At 41.6% G+C, this 23,301-nt stretch overlaps 1 protein-coding gene across 2 annotated transcripts in view; it reads left to right on the top strand.

The window, feature by feature from the left end:
* The window catches only part of PRPS2 (phosphoribosyl pyrophosphate synthetase 2), a 42,878-nt gene extending 22,591 nt beyond the window's left edge, over positions 1-20,287 (top strand). For both annotated transcript variants that reach the window (XM_034757012.1, XM_034757019.1), the window contains exons 3-7: positions 2,125-2,223; positions 4,365-4,489; positions 9,574-9,747; positions 16,771-16,930; positions 17,905-20,287. In XM_034757012.1, the coding sequence (XP_034612903.1) occupies positions 2,125-2,223; positions 4,365-4,489; positions 9,574-9,747; positions 16,771-16,930; positions 17,905-17,997 (651 nt within the window). In that variant the 3' untranslated portion in view covers positions 17,998-20,287. The remainder of the gene's footprint in view (positions 1-2,124; positions 2,224-4,364; positions 4,490-9,573; positions 9,748-16,770; positions 16,931-17,904) is intronic.
* Positions 20,288-23,301: the final 3,014 nt, after the last annotated feature.

Below are 23,301 nucleotides of genomic sequence, written 5' to 3'. Positions count from 1 at the left end.
CCAAAGAAAACAGCTGAGGGCCGAAACCCCCCGAGCGCCGCCAAGCCCCCCCCGCCCCCCCCCGCCCCCCCAACACACCACCCCCCCCCCCCCCCCAGCACCACCCGCCCCACGGAAACAACCTTTCCCGCGCTGCCAAAAGTCCGCCCCCCCAGGCCACCTGCCCCGCGGAAACAAATCCTCCTTCCCCAGCGCCGCCCCACTGAAACAACAGTATTGAACCTCGATAATTTGTTATAGCGGGCCCCTAAGGTAGTATAATTAAGGTAAAAGAAAAATGTCTTTTTGCTAGAAGTAGAATAAGATCTTCCCCCACTTTGTAATCAGTTGCCCTGTTGAAGGAATGAGGTGTGAATGAGGAAGGCAGGAACCTCCAGACAGCTGTAACCCTTGGAGAGGGCAGGGCTGGCTCTAGTATTTTTGCTGCCCCAAGCGCAAAAAGTTTTGGCCGCCCCTCCCTTTTTTTCTGTGTCCCTAGGCCCCCGGCCCCGCCCCAGTTCCACCCCTTCCTGTGTAACACGTCTGGCCTTCCAGTTTAGGAAACTGCTTGTTTTGCTGGTGCCTGGAGCCGGCCCTGGGGGAGGGGATGGGAGCCAGACCAGATCAGTAGAACAGGTCAGCCACTGATTCGCCGCTCGCCTCCTCAGTCCCCCTCCCTCAGCTTGCCTACCCCCCCCCCCCCCCCGCCCTCCCCCCCCCCCCCCCCCCCCCGGGGGCCACACAGTGAGCCCACCTTCTCAACCTTCGTGGGCCGCACAGTGAGCCCACGCGGGCCGCATGCGGCCCCTGGGCCACATGTTGTGCAGGCCTGCTCTATAGCATCCTGTCCCTTCCACTCCACCTCCCCTCTGGCAACTACCACTTCTCCCCCCTTCCTCCCCCTGGATGCCTACACTCTTCTTACGTAGGAGAGAAGTTGTATACATAGTCTAAGAATCAAATCCCACAAGGTATTGGTGTTGCAGGTGTTTACCAGTCCTCAGAATTTAGTGCAATGTCACTAAAAAAACAAACCTGTATGACAGTGGTACTAGTATATAAAAGAGAAAATAATCAGAGCTGGGTTAAATTTTTGAAATTTTAATCAACTTTGTAATTAAAACAGTTGGGAATACTTGCCGTTTTGTCTCCTTTTCCTCTACTTGCTATCGAGGTAGACAAAGTTTAGAGGGTGGGAAGTTGTGGCTAAATTTTGGGGGGAGAGGGGGGATGAATTTTCCCTTTTTAATATCACCCCTAAGTAGGATATAATTCTTCTATATAAATTAAATTAGTAAAATAAATAAAGAAATGTTAAGGATTGTGATCATGTAACTAAAGAGTGTATTTAGGTTTGATTTAAGACTGTACCATCTTGAGTGCTTCCTAATGCCAGTGCAATGTTTCAGAAATTATTAAATGCCATGCTTAATATTAAAAAAAATAGTTTCTAAATAATTTTGCCAATAGTAATGCATGTAAAAACTTTTTAAATTTGAAATATTTTGATTATGTAAGGAAGAAATTAGGAAGTTAAGTAATGGCAAATGTATTAAATATTGCAACGGCTTAAAATAAAATTAGCATTGCTAGTGGTAATATTGGAAGAAAAGCCAACAATGACTTAAGAGGCATTGAAATTTGAAATAAGCAGTGAGCAAGAAGTAGATCTTTCTCTTCAGGTTAAAACAATGAATGTGTTCTCTGCCTTTCCTTGCTGATTTACAGTTCTTTTCCCCCCATCCCCTTCCCTTTCCCTGATTTACCAGGAAATAAGTAGAATGAGCAAACTAATTAATTTAAACAACATTCAGAAGTAATATCTATCTGGGTCTCATGGCCAACTCAGATACATTTCTTGGATGTGAGGAATTCTTCAAATAGAAAAAACACCACATTTTCATTGTTTCTGTACCCATTTTGTTATTTGTCCCATTTCTTGATTCCATTTATCTACTTTATTGACTTTCCATAGCGTCAGTATGTTGATATTTTTGTTCTATCTGAGATTAAGAAACAATATCAGGTTGGGATATTACAGAACATGTAAAGTGAAATCTCTAAATGTGTATCTAATAATATGTCTCTTAAATTTAATTTGACTATATCTTTTTACAATTTTGTAAAACATGGCTTGTTCCTCAGAGTCGTGCTCCAATCTCTGCAAAACTTGTTGCCAATATGCTATCAGTTGCTGGGGCTGACCACATCATCACCATGGATTTGCATGCTTCTCAGATACAGGTAATTACAAGCTCTTGTTGACTGCAGCTAGGAGTTTCCCTATTGAGTTAATGTGATAGGTTAACTCCTTGCCAGAGGATTCCTTTTTCTGCTTTTCTCACAGCTGTGTGAGAGAGGCTATTCTGATGCTCCAGGGAGAAGGGAAACTGTCCCAAAGATTATTTAAATATACATAATTTTAACACAAAATTTAAGAGAAACAAACCTTGCTTCTGGACAGAGACCAGGCCTTACCTAAGTAGCTGACTTGCTAATATTATCATTCATATTTCTAAATCTGAGGGGTTTGATAGAATTGGGTAAAACTTCAAAGTGTACTAGAACCCCCAGCACATACAGTACACAGGCAGGCTTCTATTTATAGTATTTCATAAGTATTTAGTACAACTAAAGTATTTTGCTAATATAATGGGGGTTTCTAATCTTGTATACTAATTGATGAGGGTTAATTGAATGTAACAGTAAGATATGAAGCTTTCTTCACTTCTATTTTGTCAATTATGTGTTAATGAAAGTGAAGAGTTGATCGCTTGATAGCTTTAGGGTAGAACCAGACATGCAGGGTAGTCACTCTTCAGTGTCCCTACACACAACACTATAAAGCTGTCTTATTTCTTACTAGCAAATACCTGCTTTTTCCAGTCTTGAGGTTCTATTTAACCAGAACTACCAGTCACAATAGTTTTTAAAGTGTGGATCAAAGTCCTTTTTACTTGTAATCTGACCTGTTTTTCAGAAGTGGGAAACTATTGCATTGCAATCTTGTACAAGAATTATAAGGAAAAAAAATACTTGTTCATTATACTGCTGATGCTAACTTCCCAGTCTTGAAATACCAGTGTTCATTTCTAGCAGTTATTCTTTTAATATTAAAAGAATAAGAAATTAATTTATAATAGATATTACTTTTAGCTTAAGTTCCTTTTTAGATACAGCTTTTCATGAGAATGAGTTTACTCAGCCATGTGCTTATAACTTTTCTCCTTCACAAAAAATTACCCTCTGGTTTTACAGTGTAAAGTCATTAGTGATGCTTTCCCTTCCCTTTATTGCTAATGAGTGGGATTTTAAAAGTGCTTGTGTTGGCCTAACTATATGCACATGAAGTAAGTGGGAATTTTACTATTGACTTCAGTGAGAGCAGAATTAGGCCAGTGTAGAACACTGTTTTGAAAAGTTTCAGAGTAGCAGCCGTGTTAGTCTGTGTCTGCAAAAAGAACAGGAGTACTTGTGGCACTTGTTGGTTTTCTCCTACTGGTTTTTGAATGTTATGATTCTTGATGTCAGATTTGTGTCCGCTAATTCTTTTGCGGAAGGACTGTCCGGTTTGGCCAAGGTACAGGGCAGAGGGGCATTGCTGGCACTGGAATGGTACCATGTGAGAGATGCCATCATGTGCCAGCAATGCCTCTCTGCCTTGTACATTGGTCAAACCGGACTGTCTCTACGCAAAAGAATTAACGGACACAAATCTGACATCAGGAATCATAACATTCAAAAACCAGGAGGAGAACACTTTAACCTGTCTGGTCGCTCAGTGACAGACCTGAGGGTGGCAATTTTGCAACAGAAAAGCTTCAAAAACAGACTCCAAGAAACTGCTGAGATTGAATTGATATGCAAACTAGATACAATCAATTTAGGCTTGAATAGAGACTGGGAGTGGCTGAGCCATTACAAACATTGAATCTATCTCCCCATGTAAGTATTCTCACACTTCTTATCAAACTGTCTGTACTGGGCTATCTTGATTATCACTTCAAAAGTTTTTTTCTCTTACGTAATTGGCCTCTCAGAGTTGGTAAGACATCTCCCACCTTTTTATGCTCTGTGTGTGTGTGTGTGTGTGTGTGTGTGTGTGTGTGTGTGTGTATATATATATATATATATATATATATAAAAATCTCCTCAATATATGTTCCATTTTATGCGTCCGAAGAAGTGGGCTGTAGTCCACGAAAGCTTATGCTCAAATAAATTTTAGTCTCTAAGGTGCCACAAGTACTCCTGTTTTGAAAAGCTTACCCTACATGTTTAACTTGACCAAGTGATTGTTTATTTTTTTTCTAATGATTTTATTCTAAACAAAGAGTAGTGGAAAGCTAATGTATGTTAAGAACTGTTTTTCTGATTGTACTCAGGGCTTCTTTGATATTCCAGTGGACAACTTGTATGCAGAACCTGCAGTGTTGCAATGGATTAAAGAGAATATTTTGGAATGGAGAAACTGTATCATAGTCTCACCTGATGCAGGTGGAGCAAAAAGGTAGTGTGCAAACTACAAATTGTCCATAGAGTTCAACTATTACTACACAGTCTGTTTCACAGAAAGGAATGGTTTGCTCATACTTCTTGGTTGACTTATTTGTTTTATTGCTGAAAATAGTATGAGGCAGTAGCTGTAAATGCTGATGGCTCCAGTTCCATTGTAATGAAACAATAGTCCTTCCAATGTAGTTCGTTCTTGGTTATATGTAGGAATTTTCCGTATTCTAAAGAAAATATTTTCTCTCTCCCTGAATATGGCCTCATTAGCTGAGTCCCTGTACAGGAGGAAAGAGGCTTTTCCTGCTGCATGCTCCTTTAGCACAGTTACTGCACCTCTTCCTGCTTCTCTCTGGAGCTACATACATTTCCCTTCTCTATTCAAGCATGTGGCCTACTCTCACTGTACCTGCTGGAGTTTAGGTAAGAGCGTACTTGAGTCATGTTTCTTTAATAATAATAATAATAATAATTTTAAAAAATTTGTTGCATTCCTGGTTGACAGTCTATTGACTCAAGTTTAGTGATGTGTAATCACAAAAATAATCTGGTGGAAATATTAAACAAGCTTGGGGAGCAGGGAGGAAATGCGGAGGTGTTAGATTAATGGCATATTACTTCAATCATGGCATCCATTATTACTCATTCAGCAGATCATCTTTTGTTTGGTTCTGGTCAAATACAAATCGATGTCAATTCTGAATCATGCTATCTGTGAAGTGACAAAGTACGCCATATAGATGGAACACTTCTCAAGCAGAGATTGTTGGTCATCCTGCTGATAAGAAATCCCTGCCCATCAGCTGGAAACTTGGAGATTGTGGCAGGGAGGGGGAGAACAGTTAGGTCATCTAGTCCAGGGGCGGGCAAACTTTTTGGCCACATCAGGGTTGCGCAACTGTATGGAGGGCTGGGTAGGGAAGGCTATGCCTCCCCAAACAGCCTGGCCCCTGCCCCCTATCCGCCCCCTCCCACTTCCCACCTCCTAATTCCCCCTCTCAGAACCCCTAACCCATCCAACTCCCTGACCCCATCCACATCCCCGCCCCCTGACAGTCCCCCCCAGGACTCTCACCCCCTATCCAATTGCCCTCTGCTTCTTGTCCCCTGACCACCTCCTCCCAGGACCCCCCGCCCCTAACTGCCCCCGGGATCCCACCCCCTTATCCAACCCCCCCGACTGCCCTCCTGACCCCTATCCACATCCCCACCCCCTAACAGGCCCCCCGGGACTCCCACTCCCAACCCTCCCTGTTCTCCATCCCCTGACTGCCCCCCCAGAACCTCTACCCCATCCAACTGTCCCCTCCTCCCTGACTGCCCCCCAGGACCTGCTGCTCCCTTACCCAACCCCCTCCCGCTCTCTGCCCTCTTACCAGCAGTAGGAACTCGCAGCTCCGACACCCGGCCAGAGCCAGCTGCACTCCCCACGCTGCCCAGTGGGAGCGGCGGCCGACGTGGCTGTGGGAGGAGGGGGGACAGCGGTGGAGGGACTGGGGACTAGGCTCCCTGGCTGGGAGCTCAGGGGCTGGGCAGGAAGGTCCCGCGGGTGAAGGACTGCCATAAAGTGGATTTGACCAAAGCCTCATGTTTGTCACAAGTTTAGATGATTAACAGCCAAAAAAGAGAAGGGAAGGAGATCACTTGGCTACTTAATGTACCTAATCTGTTTTGAAGAATGAAGTTACCGATTTGGAGAGAGACTGTAAAAAGCATTCCAAAGATAATCTAGTCAATTAGGCGACTTCCTTTTTCAGTCCAATATGATGTATTTATTCCTTCTCTTCTTCCCCCCCCCCATCGCTCCCCGGCCTGAAACAATTCAGTCTTGTGGTAGAATTCACCAAGTGGCAGAGACAAGCTGTCAGGAAAACTTCTTTGTTTTATCAAATTAATTGCTTAAAGGGCTTTTTTTACAAGAAACATTTGCTTGTATTTAACATGACTGTATTTAGCATTACTTTACGACATGAAGATATCAGACACTGCCTCTTGAAGTGGGAAAAAATATTCTTTAACATGAGAAGACTGAGACGTTTATGTATGTTACCCAGCTAATTATTATATTCTGTGAGAGAGGACTACTTATACAAGCTCCACAATTAACTCTGGATTTCTAAAAAATAATTAGCAGTAACACAAGTTACTGGAAGAACAGCATGTTGGGTTTTTTTAATGAATGATCTTGACCTAGATCTGGAAATATTTATGGGATAGCAGGATTTGCATACAGTAGAACCCCATTTATCAGACCCTCCCTTAACAGGCTCTCTGCATTTACCGAACAACCAGGACTCCAGGGCCAGACTTGGGTGATCTTACTGTGGCTTCTAGATGATGCTGCAGCGTCTCATATTTCTCCGGTTTATCCGGAATTCTGATTATCAGAGTTGGACCTAGTCCCAGTTAGTCTGGATAAATGGAGTTCTGCTGTATATATTAGAGACAAGCTGGGTGAGGTAATATCGGTTATTGGACCAACTTCTGTTGGTGAGATCTGAAAAAGAGCTCTATGTAAGCTTGAAAATTTGAGTCTCTCACCAACAGAAGTTGGTTCAATATTACCTCATCCAGCTGGTCTCTAATATCCAGGGAAGGACCAACTCTTCTACAGCACTGCTTACATGTATATGATTGCGCAGATTTGGAATATCTGGATTCTGTCACTTCCTCTAACCCTATCCATTGTCCTGTTAGCCAGCCTATTAAAGGTATTTTATGATTGAAGTTAGGCATAAAACTATTGTTGATTATTTGTGCTCCTGCATTGTCAGGACCTATTGTGAAAATATGTGCTCTAGTGTACCAAAATGTAAAAATACTTTGACTTATTCCATTGTAGTCAAATAGAGGTCATTTTGGGATTATATTTAAAAGATGACACCCTCTGGAAACTAAATTCTAATACTGGTTCAGCTGTGGTTTTGGGTGGTATATAAGAATAGTCCCTATTTCAGTAAGATTGAGATTGCCTTCTGTATGCTGGCTGTCTTTATTAATACATAAGAGAGAGAGTGATTATTTATTTTTAAAGATTAATTGAATATTGGTGTGGGGAATACTTGCAACAGTAACTTTAAAGGAAAATACAGTTTAATTTTTTTTTACAATCTGAATATGAAAAGGTATCAGAATCTATTCTTAAAAAACAATCTTGTCAAAAATTTGTTATGCAGTGGCTAGAATTTAATATTTTAGTAGAGATCAGTATGTCCACAAGAGGTCACTCTTAGCATCCTATGAAATCTTCAGTAATTAAAAGTAGCGTGTAGATGAATGTTGTGAATTACTAACCAAGTGCTGAACATCAGAAAAGAGACACGGAGAATGAAATTAGTCAGGTCCTCCTCATTTACTCCAGTTTACAAGTGGCTATAAGGTTTTTAATTTAAAAAACCCAACTATGGTACTATCCATTTCAGTTGAAATGCGATTTTTAAATGTGAAGATCTTTTATATATTAAGGCTTTTCTAATGTTATCTGTACAATGCCATTTTTTATAAATAGCCCCAATTCTGAATTTACTTATTTCTAACTCATCTAGTTGTGCTTAAATATTGCAATAATCTATTAGAACAGGGGTTCTCAACCTTTTTCTTTCTGAGGCCCCCCCAACATGCTTAAAAACTCCACTGCCCACCTGTGCCACAACTGTTTTTCTGCATATCCAGTAGATTAAAAGCCAGGGCCAGCATTAGGGCATAGCAAGCAGGGCAATTGCCCGGGGTTCCACACCACAGGGGCTCACATGAAGCTAAGTTGCTCAGCTTCAGCCCCAGGCCCCAGCAAGTCTACTGGCCCTGTTCTCTGATTTATTTTGGCAGACCCCCTGAAACCTGCTCACAACCCCCCAGGGTGGCCCCGGGCCTATGGTTGAGAACTACTGTACTAGAAGCTTATGAATAGTTGGGATGTATTGTGTATGCATAGCACTTGCCAACAAGATACTAACACACCTAAACTTTGACTTGCCTGCATTTGTCTGATGTGCAATATTTGTTTCAAACTTAAATATTTTAGATATTTTTAAAATCTCCTTTTCTTGAAGTCAGCAGTCTATATAACTTTAGCATTTAATATTAAGCTGGTGTTTAGCTAATGAGGTGGATTTCTTAACTACATGTAGCTTTTCTAGTTTACTTCCTAATTAAAACATAACCTGTTCTTTCCATCTTCTTGCAATATGACAAACCCCGATGTCCCCCTAGACAGCAGCCTTTCTTTTGGGAACGCAATCTAAGGCTGTTTTCACTACCCCACAATATGTCTTTGTTCTTTCTTGTAGTGCTGAAAAAGAGATCAGGCAACAGGCCTATCTTTTCTTCATATTAGGGGGACATCAGGGCTTGATGTATTGCAAAGTCTGCTTGTAGCACTAGGCTTTAAACAGCTAGTTGCTTTGGCTGTGCTCAAGGTGAGTTCTCTGATTTACAGTGCTTTGTAGTAAACCCTTAAATATGTATCTTTATAATTCAAATATGAGTAGACCATGTTAAATCATAACTTAATATATAATAACTGAATTATATTAAATTGAATATTATATTATATTCTGTTTGGGGTGTCTGAGTGGGGAGGAGGTTGGGTAGTGAGAAGTAATAACTGATCTGTATTTTTTCCAGATCAAAATGTGTTTTCTGACATGGACTCTTTACACTGGGGAAATGATGAATACTCTTCTCCATCCATATAAAAGCAGTAGTGGATTATTAATTCTGCTATGTGCTCCAAATATGGCTAAACATTCCTGTTCTCATTAAATATATTTGAATAGTGACCTTTTGTAAGGAAAGAGTTCAGTGCCTGAAAACTAAAGTTAGTAAAAAAAAAAAACAAAAAAAAAACCTCTGAAGAATGAATATGCTACTGTGGCTGTACGCCCCATTGCTTAACAGAAGAGCAGCATTGTTGCTACTACCCACATCAATATTTTGTGATATTTGAAAATGTTGTTTTGGTGTATTGTAACTCTTTTCTTAAAATATAAAGACAATTATTTCTACAGCAGGCACATGCAATTTCTTTTCCTCTTGTTTCTGAAAAGTGTATTTCAAAAACATGTTTGTGTCTTTCTTACAACTTAGGGTTACTTCAATCGCAGATAGACTGAATGTTGAATTTGCTCTGATTCACAAGGAAAGAAAGAAAGCTAACGAAGTGGACAGAATGGTCTTGGTTGGTGATGTGAAAGATAGGATAGCTATTCTTGTCGATGACATGGCTGACACGTGTGGCACAGTATGTCATGCAGCAGACAAGTAAGTATTGTTCCAAATTGACCCAGTACCCCACTGTACAGTCACCAGTCTGTTGCAAGTTGGCCAAATTGCTTGGTCCCTCCCCCCGCTGCTTCCATTTCAGCTGGGTCTAGTGTCTAGTTGTTGTTTTTTTCCCCCCTAGATCTGTAGGGTGCAGTCCTAGCCTCAGACCCCATGTCTGACTTCTTCCTTGGGATCTGGAGTGCCATCGCCCTTGAAATCAGTGTCTGAGACCTACCAAGCTCCCTAGTTGCTTATACATGCTCCCTTAGAGCTCCACCTATGCTGTGGTTTGAGTTTCCAGTTTGACCCCTTCAGGGACAACGTAGCAGAAAAGCAAGGAACATAGGCTTAGCAAAGAAATTTCTTAACCAGAGTGACTTTACATTTAAAGTACATGAGAATTATAGAACTTTGAAAACAGAAGTTCTGGAATACGCTCTGCCCTAGTCTGATCTGACCACTTCCGGGAATCTAAAGTCTGTCAGCATTTCAGATTGGGCAGAGTCCTTCTGGCAAGTCACATTGGTGAGGATCAAACCTCCCATGCCCCTCCTCTTCCCCTGCCTCCCCCCCCCCCCCCCCCCCCCCCCCGACAGCAACCTTACTCTTAAATAGAGCCTCATGGTGCTATCTGCTCCCGCCCCATGAGTTGTTCTTGCCCCTTTCTGTGGGCCCCTGTATAGAGAAACTGTTATTCCGTGGTGGTAGGCCAGTACATGGGAGAGAGTCAGTGGTCCTAGGTTGCTTTGTCTTGGCTTTTAATGCTCTTCAATGAGGTGTCAAACACTCTCCCTGAGCAGAGCAGCAGTCTGGAATGCAGTAAAATAGTGTATTCTTGGGCATGTCGAGGCTTGGGCAGTCACAATACCCAATACTTCCATGCATAGCGTAAGTCAGCTCACATGTGTAAAGTTACTCATGCTTAAACATTTGCAGGTTTGGGACCTCAGGCTGTAAATTCAGAGCAGGGCAGCTTTTTTTTTTCCTGTGTGTTTATAGTACACCTAGCAGGACAGACCCCTCTTGGGGGGCCTTTGCTATTACTATACATAAATATAAATATAAATGATGGGGTCTAAATTAGCTCTTACCACTCAAAGAGATCTTCGAGTCATTGTGGATAGCTCTCTGAAAACATCCACTCAATGTGCAGAAGCAGTCAAAAAGGCTATCCGAATGTTGGGAATCTTTAAGAAAGGGATAGATAATCAGACGGAAAAAAAAATCATATTGCCTCCATATAAATCAGTGGTTCTCAAACTTTTGCATTGGTGACCCCTTTCACACAGTAAACCTCTGAGTGTGCCCTCCCCCCCCAAATACACCTGTATAACACTGTCCTTGGGAGCCAAAAAATCTTACCGCGTTATAGGTGAAACTGTGTTGTATTGAGCTTGCTTTGATCCACCGGAGCCCCTTCCCCTCTCCCCCCCAGCGCTGCTTTACCGTGTTATAGCCGAATTCATGTTATATCAGGTCACGTTATATCGGGGTAGAGGTGTAATTTTTTATGTTTAACACTATTATAGAGAAGCAGGGTTTTGAGGGTGGAAGCTGATGGCTCGTGACCTCCCACGTAATAACCTCATGACCTCCTGAGGGGTAACGACCCCCAGTTTGAGAACCCCGATATAAATCCATGATATACCCACATCTTGAATATCGTGTACATATCTGGTCACCCCATCTCAAAAAAGATATATTGGAATTGGAAAAGGGCAAGAAAAATGATTAGGGGTATGGAACGGCTTCTGTATGAGGAGAGATTAATAAGACTGGGACTTTTCAGCTTAGAAAAGAGACGACTAAAAGAGGATATGATAGAGGTCTATAAAATCATGACTTGTATGGAGAAAGTAAATAAGGAAGTGTTTATTTACTCCCTCTCATAAAACAAGAATTGGAGTCATCAAATGAAATTAATAGGCAGCAGGTTTAAAACACACACAAGGAAGTATTTCTTCACACAATGCACAGTCAACCTGTGGAACTCTTTGCCAGAGGATGTTGTGAAGGCCAAGACTATAACCGGGTTCAAAAAAGAACTAGCTAAGTTGACGGAGGATAGGTCTATCAATGACTGTTAGCTAGGATGGGCAGTGATGCAAAAGCATGCTCTGAAGTGTCCCTAGCCTCTGTTTGCCAGATGCTAGGAATGGGCGACAGGGTGATTACCTGTTCTGTTCATTCCCTCTGAAGCATTGGCTGCTGCTCGAAGACAGGTTACTGGACTAGATGAACCATTGGTCTGATCCAGTATGGCCATTCTTATGTTCTTATAATACAAATAATAAATGATAGTGTGGTGCGAAAAACACTTAAAAGAATTCTCAAATCAAAATAGGAAAAATAATTTGGCTTTGTTTTAACTGTTAGAAATCCTGCTTCATCTAATGCAGCAATTCTGGGAAAAGATCTCTGTTCTAGTTTAGAGTTACAGCTGAAAGAGGTGCTCTTCTTATATACATAGCCACCATTTTTTTTTTAGGCTGAGTAAATCAGATGGAGCTTTTACAGTTTACAGATCTTTATTCATAATGGTCTTCAGAAAAATCTTGTGACTTTGGAAGAATTAATGTGCCAAACCATAATTCTTTTCAATGTAATGAAAAGGTTTATTCTGCATTTTCTAGCCAACTTTGGATACTCGGTGATACAAACCGCTAAAAACAAAGCTAATTAACTTAAATTTCCACCCCTTATGAAAGGGGCCAGTACTGACTGAACAAATGGTTCTTATCTTGACTAAGCAGATGGAAAGGGTTTTGTGTGGCCGAACCAGGTTTTCAGCTAGCTTTTTGTTTTTAATTTGTTTAACTCTGTTGTCAGTATTTTTAAATAGAACTGTATTGTCTGTCTTGCCTTCTCTAGAAAGAGTGTAATGAATCAAGTTTGAACTCCTGTAACAAAGCAGCCTTTGGCGGGACTCTACTGAGAGTATCAATTCAGGACAAATTGCTTAGAGCAGGGCAGTCACGGCCCGAGGCTGGGGGTCCTTCACTACTAAGGCACACCAAACCAGCAGGACTTCGGTTTTACCCCACTGGCTAACGAGAAGTCATACAAGTAATTCCTTCAGGCACTCCAGTTCCCCAGTATCACCACCAGCACCACTCCTTATGGGGATGAATGATTATGAAAACCAATACAGCAGGAGGAAAAAAGGGTTCTCCTGATCCCAGAGGACGAAGCCCCAGGCCCAAGTCACTATAGAAGTCAGACCTTACCCACAAATCATGCTGTTGCCAATGCTTTAGAATCTAAAATCTAAGGGTTAATTCATAAAAAGAAAGAAATATAGATGAGTTAAAATTGGTTAAATGGAATTACACAACAATTGCAACGTTCTTAGTTCAGGTTGTTTCAGGTTTGATGGGATTACTGCTGATTTAAACCAGTTAAGTCTCTGGAGTACCAACATCCCTGCTTGGATGCGCAGTTCAGTCCTTTTATTCAGAGCTTCAGTTTCAAGCACAGTTCCTCCAGAGGTCAGAAACAGGAATGAAGACCAAATGGAGGGGTTTCCAGAGTCTTTTATATCCTCTGCCATGTGGAAGGAAACCCTTTAGTTCTTACTATGGAAAATCACAGCAGCAAGATGGAGTTTGGAGTCACATGGGCAAGTCACATGTTCATGCATGACTCAGTTTGCAGGTGGCAGCCATTGCTCACCTGAACATTCCCAGGAAGGCTCCTCAGATGTGGATTGGAGTCTGCCAAGGTCAATTGTCAGTTACTCAGAATAGTCCTATCAAGAAACACTTAAGTACCAATTCTCAAGAAGCTGACCAAATGCTTCACTGATGCTACTTAGAATCAAACACATTGAGATACAAGTACATAGCCAATATTTATAACTTCAAATACACACACACGATACACACATACAGACAGCATAGTCATACTCTGCAAATTACAACCTTTTCATAGACACCTTACTCGATCTCTTTGTACAAGATTTGGTGCAACTATAGGACCTTGGTTGCAACAATGATCTATATGGTCACAGTTCATGTCAATAACGTCACAACTCCATAAGGAGCAATTGGGAGGGGCCAGGCCAGTGGAATGCACCTCAGTATGTATTAGACAAATATCTGTCAAAGATGGTCCAGGTAATACTTAGTCCTGCCATAAGTGCAGGGGACTGGATTAGATGGCCTCTCAAGGTCCCTTACAATCCCATGATTACTAATTAATTGACTGAAGCAAGAATCACTTAGCAAGATTATGGCTACTAGTCTCAGATGTGTTATTTGTCTCTGACAGTGTAGAGGAGTCAGACCCCTCTTTCCTCTTACTATCTCCCATCCATCAAACTTACAGAAATACCATCTGCAATTCCAAAAACTTGAATCAGGTAGTTAAATGGTTCTGTCTGATCCAGTTCTTCTTTGAGTAGCATCCCTAGGGTGTTCCACTCTGGTGCACTAGTGCCCCCTGCGCCTTTGTTCAGAAACTTCTAGCAGTGTCCGTTTGGCCTGTGCTGTTGTGCTATAGCATTGCATGGGTGAACCACCCTCAGTTCCTTCTCAACCGCCCCAGCCTGAGACAGAGGTCTGGCAGTTGTCCCGTTGAGATTTCCTCAACTTTAGCCTCTATTCTTATTAATAGTTTGAGTTTCATTAGTTAGTAAGTAGTAATAGTATAGCTTCTTCTTATAAATGTTTGGCTGGCTTCAAATGTTTTTCATGCCTGGAGGAGATCCTGGTTGGTGTCAGGCACTCCCACTGCATCGTTGCCTCAGGGAATCGCATGTTGCCCAGAGGTGCAAGTTTTGTCTGGCACTAAAGTCAAGAGCCAGAAAAAAACAGAGAAGGCTTCATCGCCTCATGATGGAGAGCTCTCTATACCTGGCTTCTGACCCAGTCCAAGGCACCTCCCGTTTCTGAGCAAGTCTGCTGCCTCCATGAGGCCCAAACCTCCAGGGCTCCCAAGAGGAAGAGACAAGACTCCTGTGAAAGGAATGTTCCCCTAGCACAATAAGTAGAGAATCTCTAAAAGCCAAGGTCATCAGTATCTTCAGCTGCTTTGGTGCCATTGGCTCTCCAATCATGTACCAGTGAGGTTATTGGTTCCCAGGGCATGGCTAGACTGAAAGATGGGAAAGCTTCGGTCCTGGAGAGATCAGTGGTACCATTAATGGATCGAGGTGCCAAGAAGAGCTTTCTCAGTACCGAAGAAGCATGGTGGAGTTCTGACTGCTTCCCTCTGAACACCCTGAGACTTACGGTACTGTCAGCGCCCTCGGCCACGATCACCTTGGTGCAGACTGTAGGCTCTGTACCGATAACACTCTTGGTACTACAGGAGTTCTGGTTTCCCTGGCATCTGGCTGTATCTGAGATGTCCGATTCTCTGCTCCTCCGTGTCAATGTGCTGTTGACACAGGGGACATGGAGATCACCTAAAGTTCACTTGGTACTGATGGTTTCACCTCAGATCTCTCCTGATGCTCCACCATTCCAGACTGAGCTTGAGGAAGAGGATTCTGGTGAAGACCTTGCCTCGGAGTCTAAAGTGTCAATTCAGGATTCTCTCTTCACTTCTATAGAGGCCCCTTTCCAGAAACCTCTGGTAAAGCTGCAACTACTCGTGGCCCACAATTGCCACCAATACCTGGCTGGTATGTGCACCCCTGGATGCCTCCTCCTATGCCTTATGCACCTCCTCCTTGGCCATATTGGGACCCGGGGGAGGCCTATTACCCATTCACTTGTCTGTCTACCATCCTAAACTGCATCTAGATAACCAGGAGACACTGCTTTATCCCTTTATGGATGGTCAAAACTGTTGTATGTCTTGTTTCCTGTTTCCTCTCCTGTAGAGAGATGAGATGGGGCCTAATTGTCAGAAGTTCAATAGAGTGAAGAGAACCGTAATGCATTAACAGGAGGAAGATCCTGACCTGCACAAAAAGATGGCACTGTTAACTGAGTGAAGAGTTCAGTAAAGCAATACTTTTATCCTGTGACTTTTTTTTTCTATCTCCAAATCTGAAACTTGGAAAGGATTATGTCCTTTCTTCATTGTTTCCAAACATAATTGAGTTGCGGGACAATAAAGATGTAGTCCATATCCCAAGTAATTGCCACAGATGTTTGAAAATGTCCATTTCTAAATAGTTTATACATGCAGTTCAAGTAAGTTGTATCTCCAGCAATCTACTTGGTTTGAACTTAAAAAAAAAAAAAAAAAAAAAAAAAAAAAAAGGTATTGGAATTCAGATTGTAGACTAACCTTGGTTAAAGTGTAACTATTTTAGATCATCACAATAGCTACTGACACCCATTGACTTAGTTCACAATTATTCACCAGCAAGTGTAGTGTAGGGAGCTCACTGGGATGTACTTTTGGTCAGCCTTTCCTAATATCCATACTGTCGGAGTTCAACTGCACCTGTGTTTTCCCCTCAGTGGTCCAGCAAGGGCTCCCACTCTAGGGTTCTGGCTCCCAGCCATCACCTCTTGGATGGAGACCCACGTCTCTCCCTCCCTCCTGACCATGGAATTTCCAAGATGAGAGTCAGTTTACCACTAGATTATTTATTCCAATGTTCTTTTTTTGGTCTGCTGGTCTCCAGTATCCAGTTTGAACCATTGAAGAGACCATGAATGAGTAATCAACCAGACAATGGATCTCTTCCCCAGGGTTAAGCTTCAAAGGGCTGGTGACTGGAGGAATTATAGTAGCATTCCCCATCCTCCTAAAGAAGTTGCATATAATCTCATAACACATACAAAATTAAATTTTTAATACACTGGATGTCAAAAGTGTTAAGCTTAAGGTTTATCCGAGGGTATTGCGTTATTTGTCATGCATACAAGCTAGTAGATACTCAAAACTGTACTACGTGATTTTACAGGGGTTATTACTTTTTTGTAGTCTATTGAAAGAATCAATATGTAAACTAGATCTTAAACCAAGAGATTATCTGGTTTTGCTATTTCCTAAGTAACACTAGAATTATGTGCTCAAACATACATTGCAAACTTTTCTGTTTTTCCCCATGTTTTTTAGGTTAGTGTCTGCTGGAGCCACTAAAGTTTATGCTATTCTGACTCATGGGATCTTCTCTGGCCCTGCTATTTCTCGAATCAATAATGCTGCATTTGAGGCTGTTGTAGTAACTAACACAATCCCACAGGATGAGAAAATGAAAAATTGTCCCAAGATTCAGGTATTGTGTTGTTTGTTTGGTGTAGCTTTTCATCTGCTTGATAAAATGCAAATCTAGAATTCAGTTCTTGATGCTAGGATCCCATGCCACTGACATAAAAGATACTGTTCACAAATTCACTGGACAGTTGTCTTGTTTGTAGAATTTATTCCTAAATGACATTGAAGAATTTGACTGTCCCTTTAAAATACCAATGTGAAATCTAGTCAGTTTTAAAAAGACTTAATATACGGCAGCTTCTCCTGAATAACTCTGTTGATTTCGTGGGGTGGGGGTGATTTAACTGGTGTGTCAAACTAAGTCCCCCTTTTTTTTCCTTCTGACAATGTACATCATGTTATGTTTGCATATGAGAAATCAATATAATTATTATCTTGAAGTCTTTGATTTGTTCCTTGTATTGAGGATATAGTTTTAAAATAACTTTTTTATGAAATACCAGACAGCAGAAGTTACATCGTACCAAAAAAAGTTTGAATGCATCTCAGGACAACCTCACAAAGCCTGGTGTTCCCTTGGGAGTTCCTTCTGGGGAAAACAATTTTTTGGTGATGGTGTTGTTTTTTGGGGTTTGTTTAAAGCTACTTCAGTTTGAGAGTACCAAAAGGCACATTAAGTTCTGATATAATACAGTAGTCAAATTGAATAAACTAAAGCCAATTTGGTATTAACAGAAACAAGACTTGTGGTAAAGATCTGTAGTTCTGTAAACTTACTTCAAGGAGATAATGCCATCTAGTGGATAAAATTGTTAGGAAACTTGGATTGTATTCCTTGCTGTGTAGTTTTGGATTAATCTCTTAGTGGTCAGTTTATCAATTTTTAAAATAGATATAGTAAGCAGTCCTCACAGGTGAGGTTTATCTAGTTAATGTTTGTAAAGCACTTTGAGTTCCTTAGAAGAAAGATGCTGTAAATTCTAATAGTCACTAGTGTTAGTGGTATAATAAATTGTATTTTCTTGATTGCTTTAGGTTATTGACATTTCCATGATTCTGGCTGAGGCAATCCGAAGAACACACAATGGCGAATCTGTGTCCTACCTGTTCAGCCATGTTCCACTATAACTGCAAGAGATTAGTGTTTTCCTGTTGGTTGTGTCCACCAGCACTGTCAACCTTTTTAAATAATGCGACTCAATGATGAGATGACTCTCTTGGTAAAAAGCTTCAGCTCTTGCATACTTAAAGATGTTTTCGTTTTCTAATTAATCTTTGTTCATTGTAAATGGGTAATACAGCTCCATTTTGCAAAATCTCTTATGAATACACTTAAGGATTTTGAAGGGGAGGCTTCAATACTTACCTGTGACTATTCCTACAGGTAACTTTTTGATTCTGTATTTGTCTGTAGCGAGAGGGTCAATACCATTTCAAAACTTTTTATATTTGTGGGGCTGCCAAAGGTAGCCCAATTTTAAAATATTTCATATTTAGTTTATATTTAATAATAAGTTGGATGGGCAATGCGGTAGTTCTCCTGCTGTGTAATATTGAACCTTGTGTAGGCTGTTAACTAAACATTGGAATAAGCGATCAAATGTGTATTCCCTTAACAGTTAAATATTTTTTTACTTGGCAGAAATTCTGTGGTAGCTTGATGCCCACCTACTTCATATACCTCACGATTAAAAATTGCTGGGCAAATTCACTTTTTGTGGGGTCAGCATAACTGTAGATTAGAGATTAGTTGCTTGTGTTCTCTTCCTACTAAACTACTGCCTCAAATGTCTAATCTCTAAAGCTGGGACCACAGCCACCACTTCTCTGCATAGGGTAGTTAATAGAATTTGTACTTTCAGAAGATTATGCTTCATTTAGAACTAAATGTGTCAATTATAGGCATCTTGTATCTATACATTAGTCTTTCAAGTAACTTACTAAAGTTTGTTGAACTTTATTTACATCTTCAGTTTTAACCATGAGTCTGTCACTTTGTAGGTCGTTTAAACAAAATTTGAGACTTCCATAACAAAATTAAAGTGAACTATTGACACAGTATTCAGTGGGCTACATTTTGGAGCATATGAAATTCCAAAGTTCAAACAGTGATGGTGTATGTGTGTAAAATGCCCCCCCCCCCCCCCCCCCCCGGGAAGTTCATTGTACTATATCATTCTGTTCTGCTCTGTTGCTGAGCTGCAGTTTTCAGTTTTCCTGTTCATAGTTCAGTATTTGACATGTCAACCAAGCACGTTAATACATCTGTTAACATGTAAATTCTAATGGTCACTAGTATTAGTGGTATAGTAAAATATTTCTTAAAGCTTTCCGACCTCCTTACAGACAGTGGAGCTTGACCATCTGTTAAGTGAGATCTTTATTGTTGTGCAGCCAGCTGAGTGGTCTGCCTGCTCAACAGTCGCAGGTACTCAGTAACAAAGGAGCAAAAACCATTGTGAAAATAAGTTTTCAGTTGAAATGTTGAGACTCTTATCCTTAAGTACTGGTGGTAAATTCCTTTAGTAATTTTAAGGGTTTGTCTAAATCAAAATCCTTACTCTTGGAGATTACAGTTCCAAGTTCTGAAGGGACTTGACGACCTAAAAGCATGGAGAGCACTCAGACACAGCACACTAAAGGTGTTGAGGCTTCAGTTGAGCTAAGATAAAATTCACACACATAGATCATGAGAGGATATCCAGGTTTCCACCTGGTGTAGTTAATTACAATTTCATTTTCCATATCTTAGAAATGAGTCTCTTTAAATTGTTTTATTGTGGGGATCCCGCCAAAAAAGCCTGATTTCTGCCAATTTTACTGTATTATGGTATGGTATAACTTTAAATGTGCTTATTTTTCTGTGGCATCTTAGGCAGCCTAATGTTCTATTCCAGTGTCTACCTAAACTGCTTTAGTTTGGTATGCCAGCTCTTTTCAGGGATTTAAAAAAAATCCACTTGTACTGTTTTTATCAGTAAGGAGAGGAATAGTGGAGGTGAGCATATCCATGTCAATAATCCAAAGAAAATGCAATTCAGGTATCTTTCTATTGAGAACTTCTAGCCCTGGTTTAATTTTCAAATCTTGTAACGTAATGTGACAGGATGAATCTGTTGCCTACCTGCTGCAGAAAAGGTTTTATATAGAATTATTTAACCTTTTGTAGTCTTAATTTTAGAGATGTCTAGCTTTATCACATTGCAGTTAAGTCTACCCCAAAACTATGGCTGATTAGCCATGATCATACCAAACTTTCTTTTGACTTACCTGTTCTTTTGCTAGTATGTTCAGTACCATAGAAAATATCTGTTGTCTTGCTCTGCAGATCAGGGCTCTGTTACAAATGAAATGTTGAACTGTTTTGCCACTACTATGCTCAAGTATTCTTAATAAATCTTAAAACTACTTGTGTTTATAGGTGGTTGTTTTCTTTTATTCTTTTGTTGCATTGGTTTATGGAGACCACTTATTACAAGGATTGAGTTGGGGATGGAGATGGGGTGGGAAGTATAGCCAGTGGTATTCTTCCAAACCCTGCTTACAAACTGTGCCCAGCCATCCTGGACACCAAACAAGCTGCCCCTCCATTTGTGCAGATCTTCATAATAAGTTCATCCTTCTCCCACTTCAAATGCTCTGACAAGCACTGAAATAGTTACAGTAATGTTTAAATTATCATTACCAGGCATCTAATTAAACCTATATTAACGGGCAGTTCTTGCTTCTCAGGTTATGCATTTTAAAGTTTTTCAGCAAAAATGGTTCAGTTGTTTCTGACATTGAGGTTAGCTTTGGGGGGATGGGACATAATGGTTTTACTAACTAATATTTTCTTACTGCTTTTGAATGGCTTTAGTGACCTGGGGATTTGGAGCAATGACTTGAAATAATTTAAGAGGATGGTCATGAGGGTCAGAGGAGGTGAAGTGCCTTTTGATGACCCTGTGAATATCCAGCTGGTCTTGCTGAAGTTATAAGCCACAGGAAGTGTCTTTATTATGTGTTCAGTAGATTTTGTTATAAGCTTGCTCCTGAATTTCTGATCATTTCATGTGAATTGTGCATTCTTCCTGACCCCAAGACAGAGTCCTATCATTTTGAGGCAGCCATATAGACCAAATGAACCCTTCTTCCCATCAAAATACTGTTTGGCCTAAAGAAAGAAACAAGTGGGTTGCAAGCTAGTAAATCCGGAATTCAGTTCTAGCTGCTTCTGATTGAAATACATGAAATGAATAGCACCAACTTTATTATTGAGCAATTCTAACTCTACCAAATCAATGTGTGTGCAACATGCCCAGACATTTGATGGCATCAGGTGGATAGCCGGTAGCCTACCATTGAAATAAGTCAGTGGGCACTCATCAAGGATATGCAACATAGTCTGAAGTTGATCACAGCTGCATTGTAGGTCATTTGAAAAATCACATTTAAAGAGATTGGCAGCACAGTTGCCCGATCCTGTTTGAAACTGGTTCAGAAATGACCACGGGTGCCTTGGCAAATCAAAACCCAGTGGACAGATGGTTGGGTCAATGACGAGAGTGATTAAGAACGGTCGTTACTGACCACTCCTTGCACCAAGCAGATTCCACTGTCGTATCCTGTGGTGGTGTAAATTACCATAAAATGCGTCTAGAAGACAGGCCAGCTGGTGAGTGGTTGAAGAGATCTGCATACAAATACAGGCCGTTCTCACGATTTTTGGCAAACAGCATGACAGAGATCCTCCCACAGGGGCTGAGTGGGGACCCCCTTCCTCCTGGGCTGCCCCAGGCCCTGGGCAGGGGCCACAGCAGGTGTGTGGCACCTGGGGAGTGTGCTGTGCTCCAGCTACTCACCTGTGCAAGGTAGGGGTACTGGTTGAGGGTGTGGGGTGCAGCAGGGCAGGAGCAGCAGCGGGAGTCGGGGGGGGGGCGGGAGTACTCTCACTGCCCATCCCTGACGCTGCTGTTGCCACTGCCCATGTTGCTGATGTTGGAGGAGGTGGCAAGGGAGACTCCGGCATGGGTGACAACTGGACTTTGAGTGTCTGGACAGCATTTCTGACTGGACTTTTTGGTCAAAAAGGACACCTGGCAACCCTACACCCACCCCTACTCCTCTCTCACACATGGGTTTGGTTGGTCAGTCCCCTCCCTGCCTGGCGCTCTCAGCCCTCTTCACCCTGCTGGGTCCCTGGGACAGGCCTTCATCCGCTACCTCGTGTTGCATCTTCCCAACCTGAGGTCACCGCCTGCTCCCACTGACCAGCTGCCGCATCACGCAGCCACCAGGAAACAGGATGGGTAGTGGGGCCCTGCTGTCCGACAGCTGGCACACAGCAGGGGCTGTGCTCACGGACCGGTAGTAGGAGACCCCTGGCACCGCATGCTGCATCTTCCTGCCATCAGCCTTGTGCACTCATCCCCATCGTCGACCCCCATCCCTCACCATTGGTGGGTGAGCGGCTGGCAAGCAGGATTCCAGACAGCAGCAGGACCCGTTGGTACTGAAATCAGGGGGAGGCAGAAAATACGGGACAATTTGCCTGTATTTAGCAAAAAAGCAGGCACCTGGCAGAGGGCTTAAATACGTTGACTGTCCTATTAAAAACAGGATGTCTAGTCACCCTACCTATGTGCAAAAAGAACAGGAGTACTTGTGGCACCTTAGAGACTAACAAATTTATTAGAGCATAAGCTTTCGTGGACTACAGCCCGGGTGCCACAAGTATTCCTGTTCTTTTTGTGGATACAGACTAACACGGCTGCTACTCTGAAACCTACCTATGTGGTGTAGTGTTAAAGTTGTACGTGACAGAACTTGTATTTTTTAAAACAAACAACCCTCTGGTAGGAACTACTATACAAAATCATCCTGTGTTTTATAGTATTTTATTAAAAATTAGACAAGCACGCACGTTTAAAAACACCAAAATTAAGATTTGTGTGGAACGTTAAGTTGTTTGGTGTGTGCTTTATGCCAGTGTCTTCAATTACATGATCAGGTACTACCTCCCCCTCCCCCCCCCGGGCCCCTGCCTTTCAGTGCTTAGGTTGCAGACCTGAAAAAAATTGTCTGCATTTTTGTGGTAAAGACTTTGAGTATGTACATGAATTTACAGTAAAAACAATCATGTAAGCCAATACCACAAACAACATATTTGTATATTCAAAGGCCATTGTGATCATCTTGTCTGACCTTCTGTATACCACAAACCACAGAACTTCTCCAAACTATTTCCAGAGCATGTAATTTAGAAAAACCCGATCTTGATTTTAAAATGGTCAGTGGTAGATTTACCACCCCACATTGTACAACTCATCTCTTGGGCGGGGAAAATGTTGTGTAAACAAGCAAGCCTGGGAGAGTTTGGGGGGAAGATGAACAAACTCTAGCTCTGTTGGAGCAAGTCGGAAGCATATTCCAGAACCAAGGGCCCTTTAC

This window comes from Trachemys scripta, chromosome 1 (genome assembly GCF_013100865.1).
Source record: "Trachemys scripta elegans isolate TJP31775 chromosome 1, CAS_Tse_1.0, whole genome shotgun sequence".
NCBI lineage: Eukaryota > Metazoa > Chordata > Testudines > Emydidae > Trachemys > Trachemys scripta.
The sequence above is the reverse complement of the archived record's forward strand: the minus strand, read 5'-3'. Positions and strand labels throughout refer to the sequence as shown.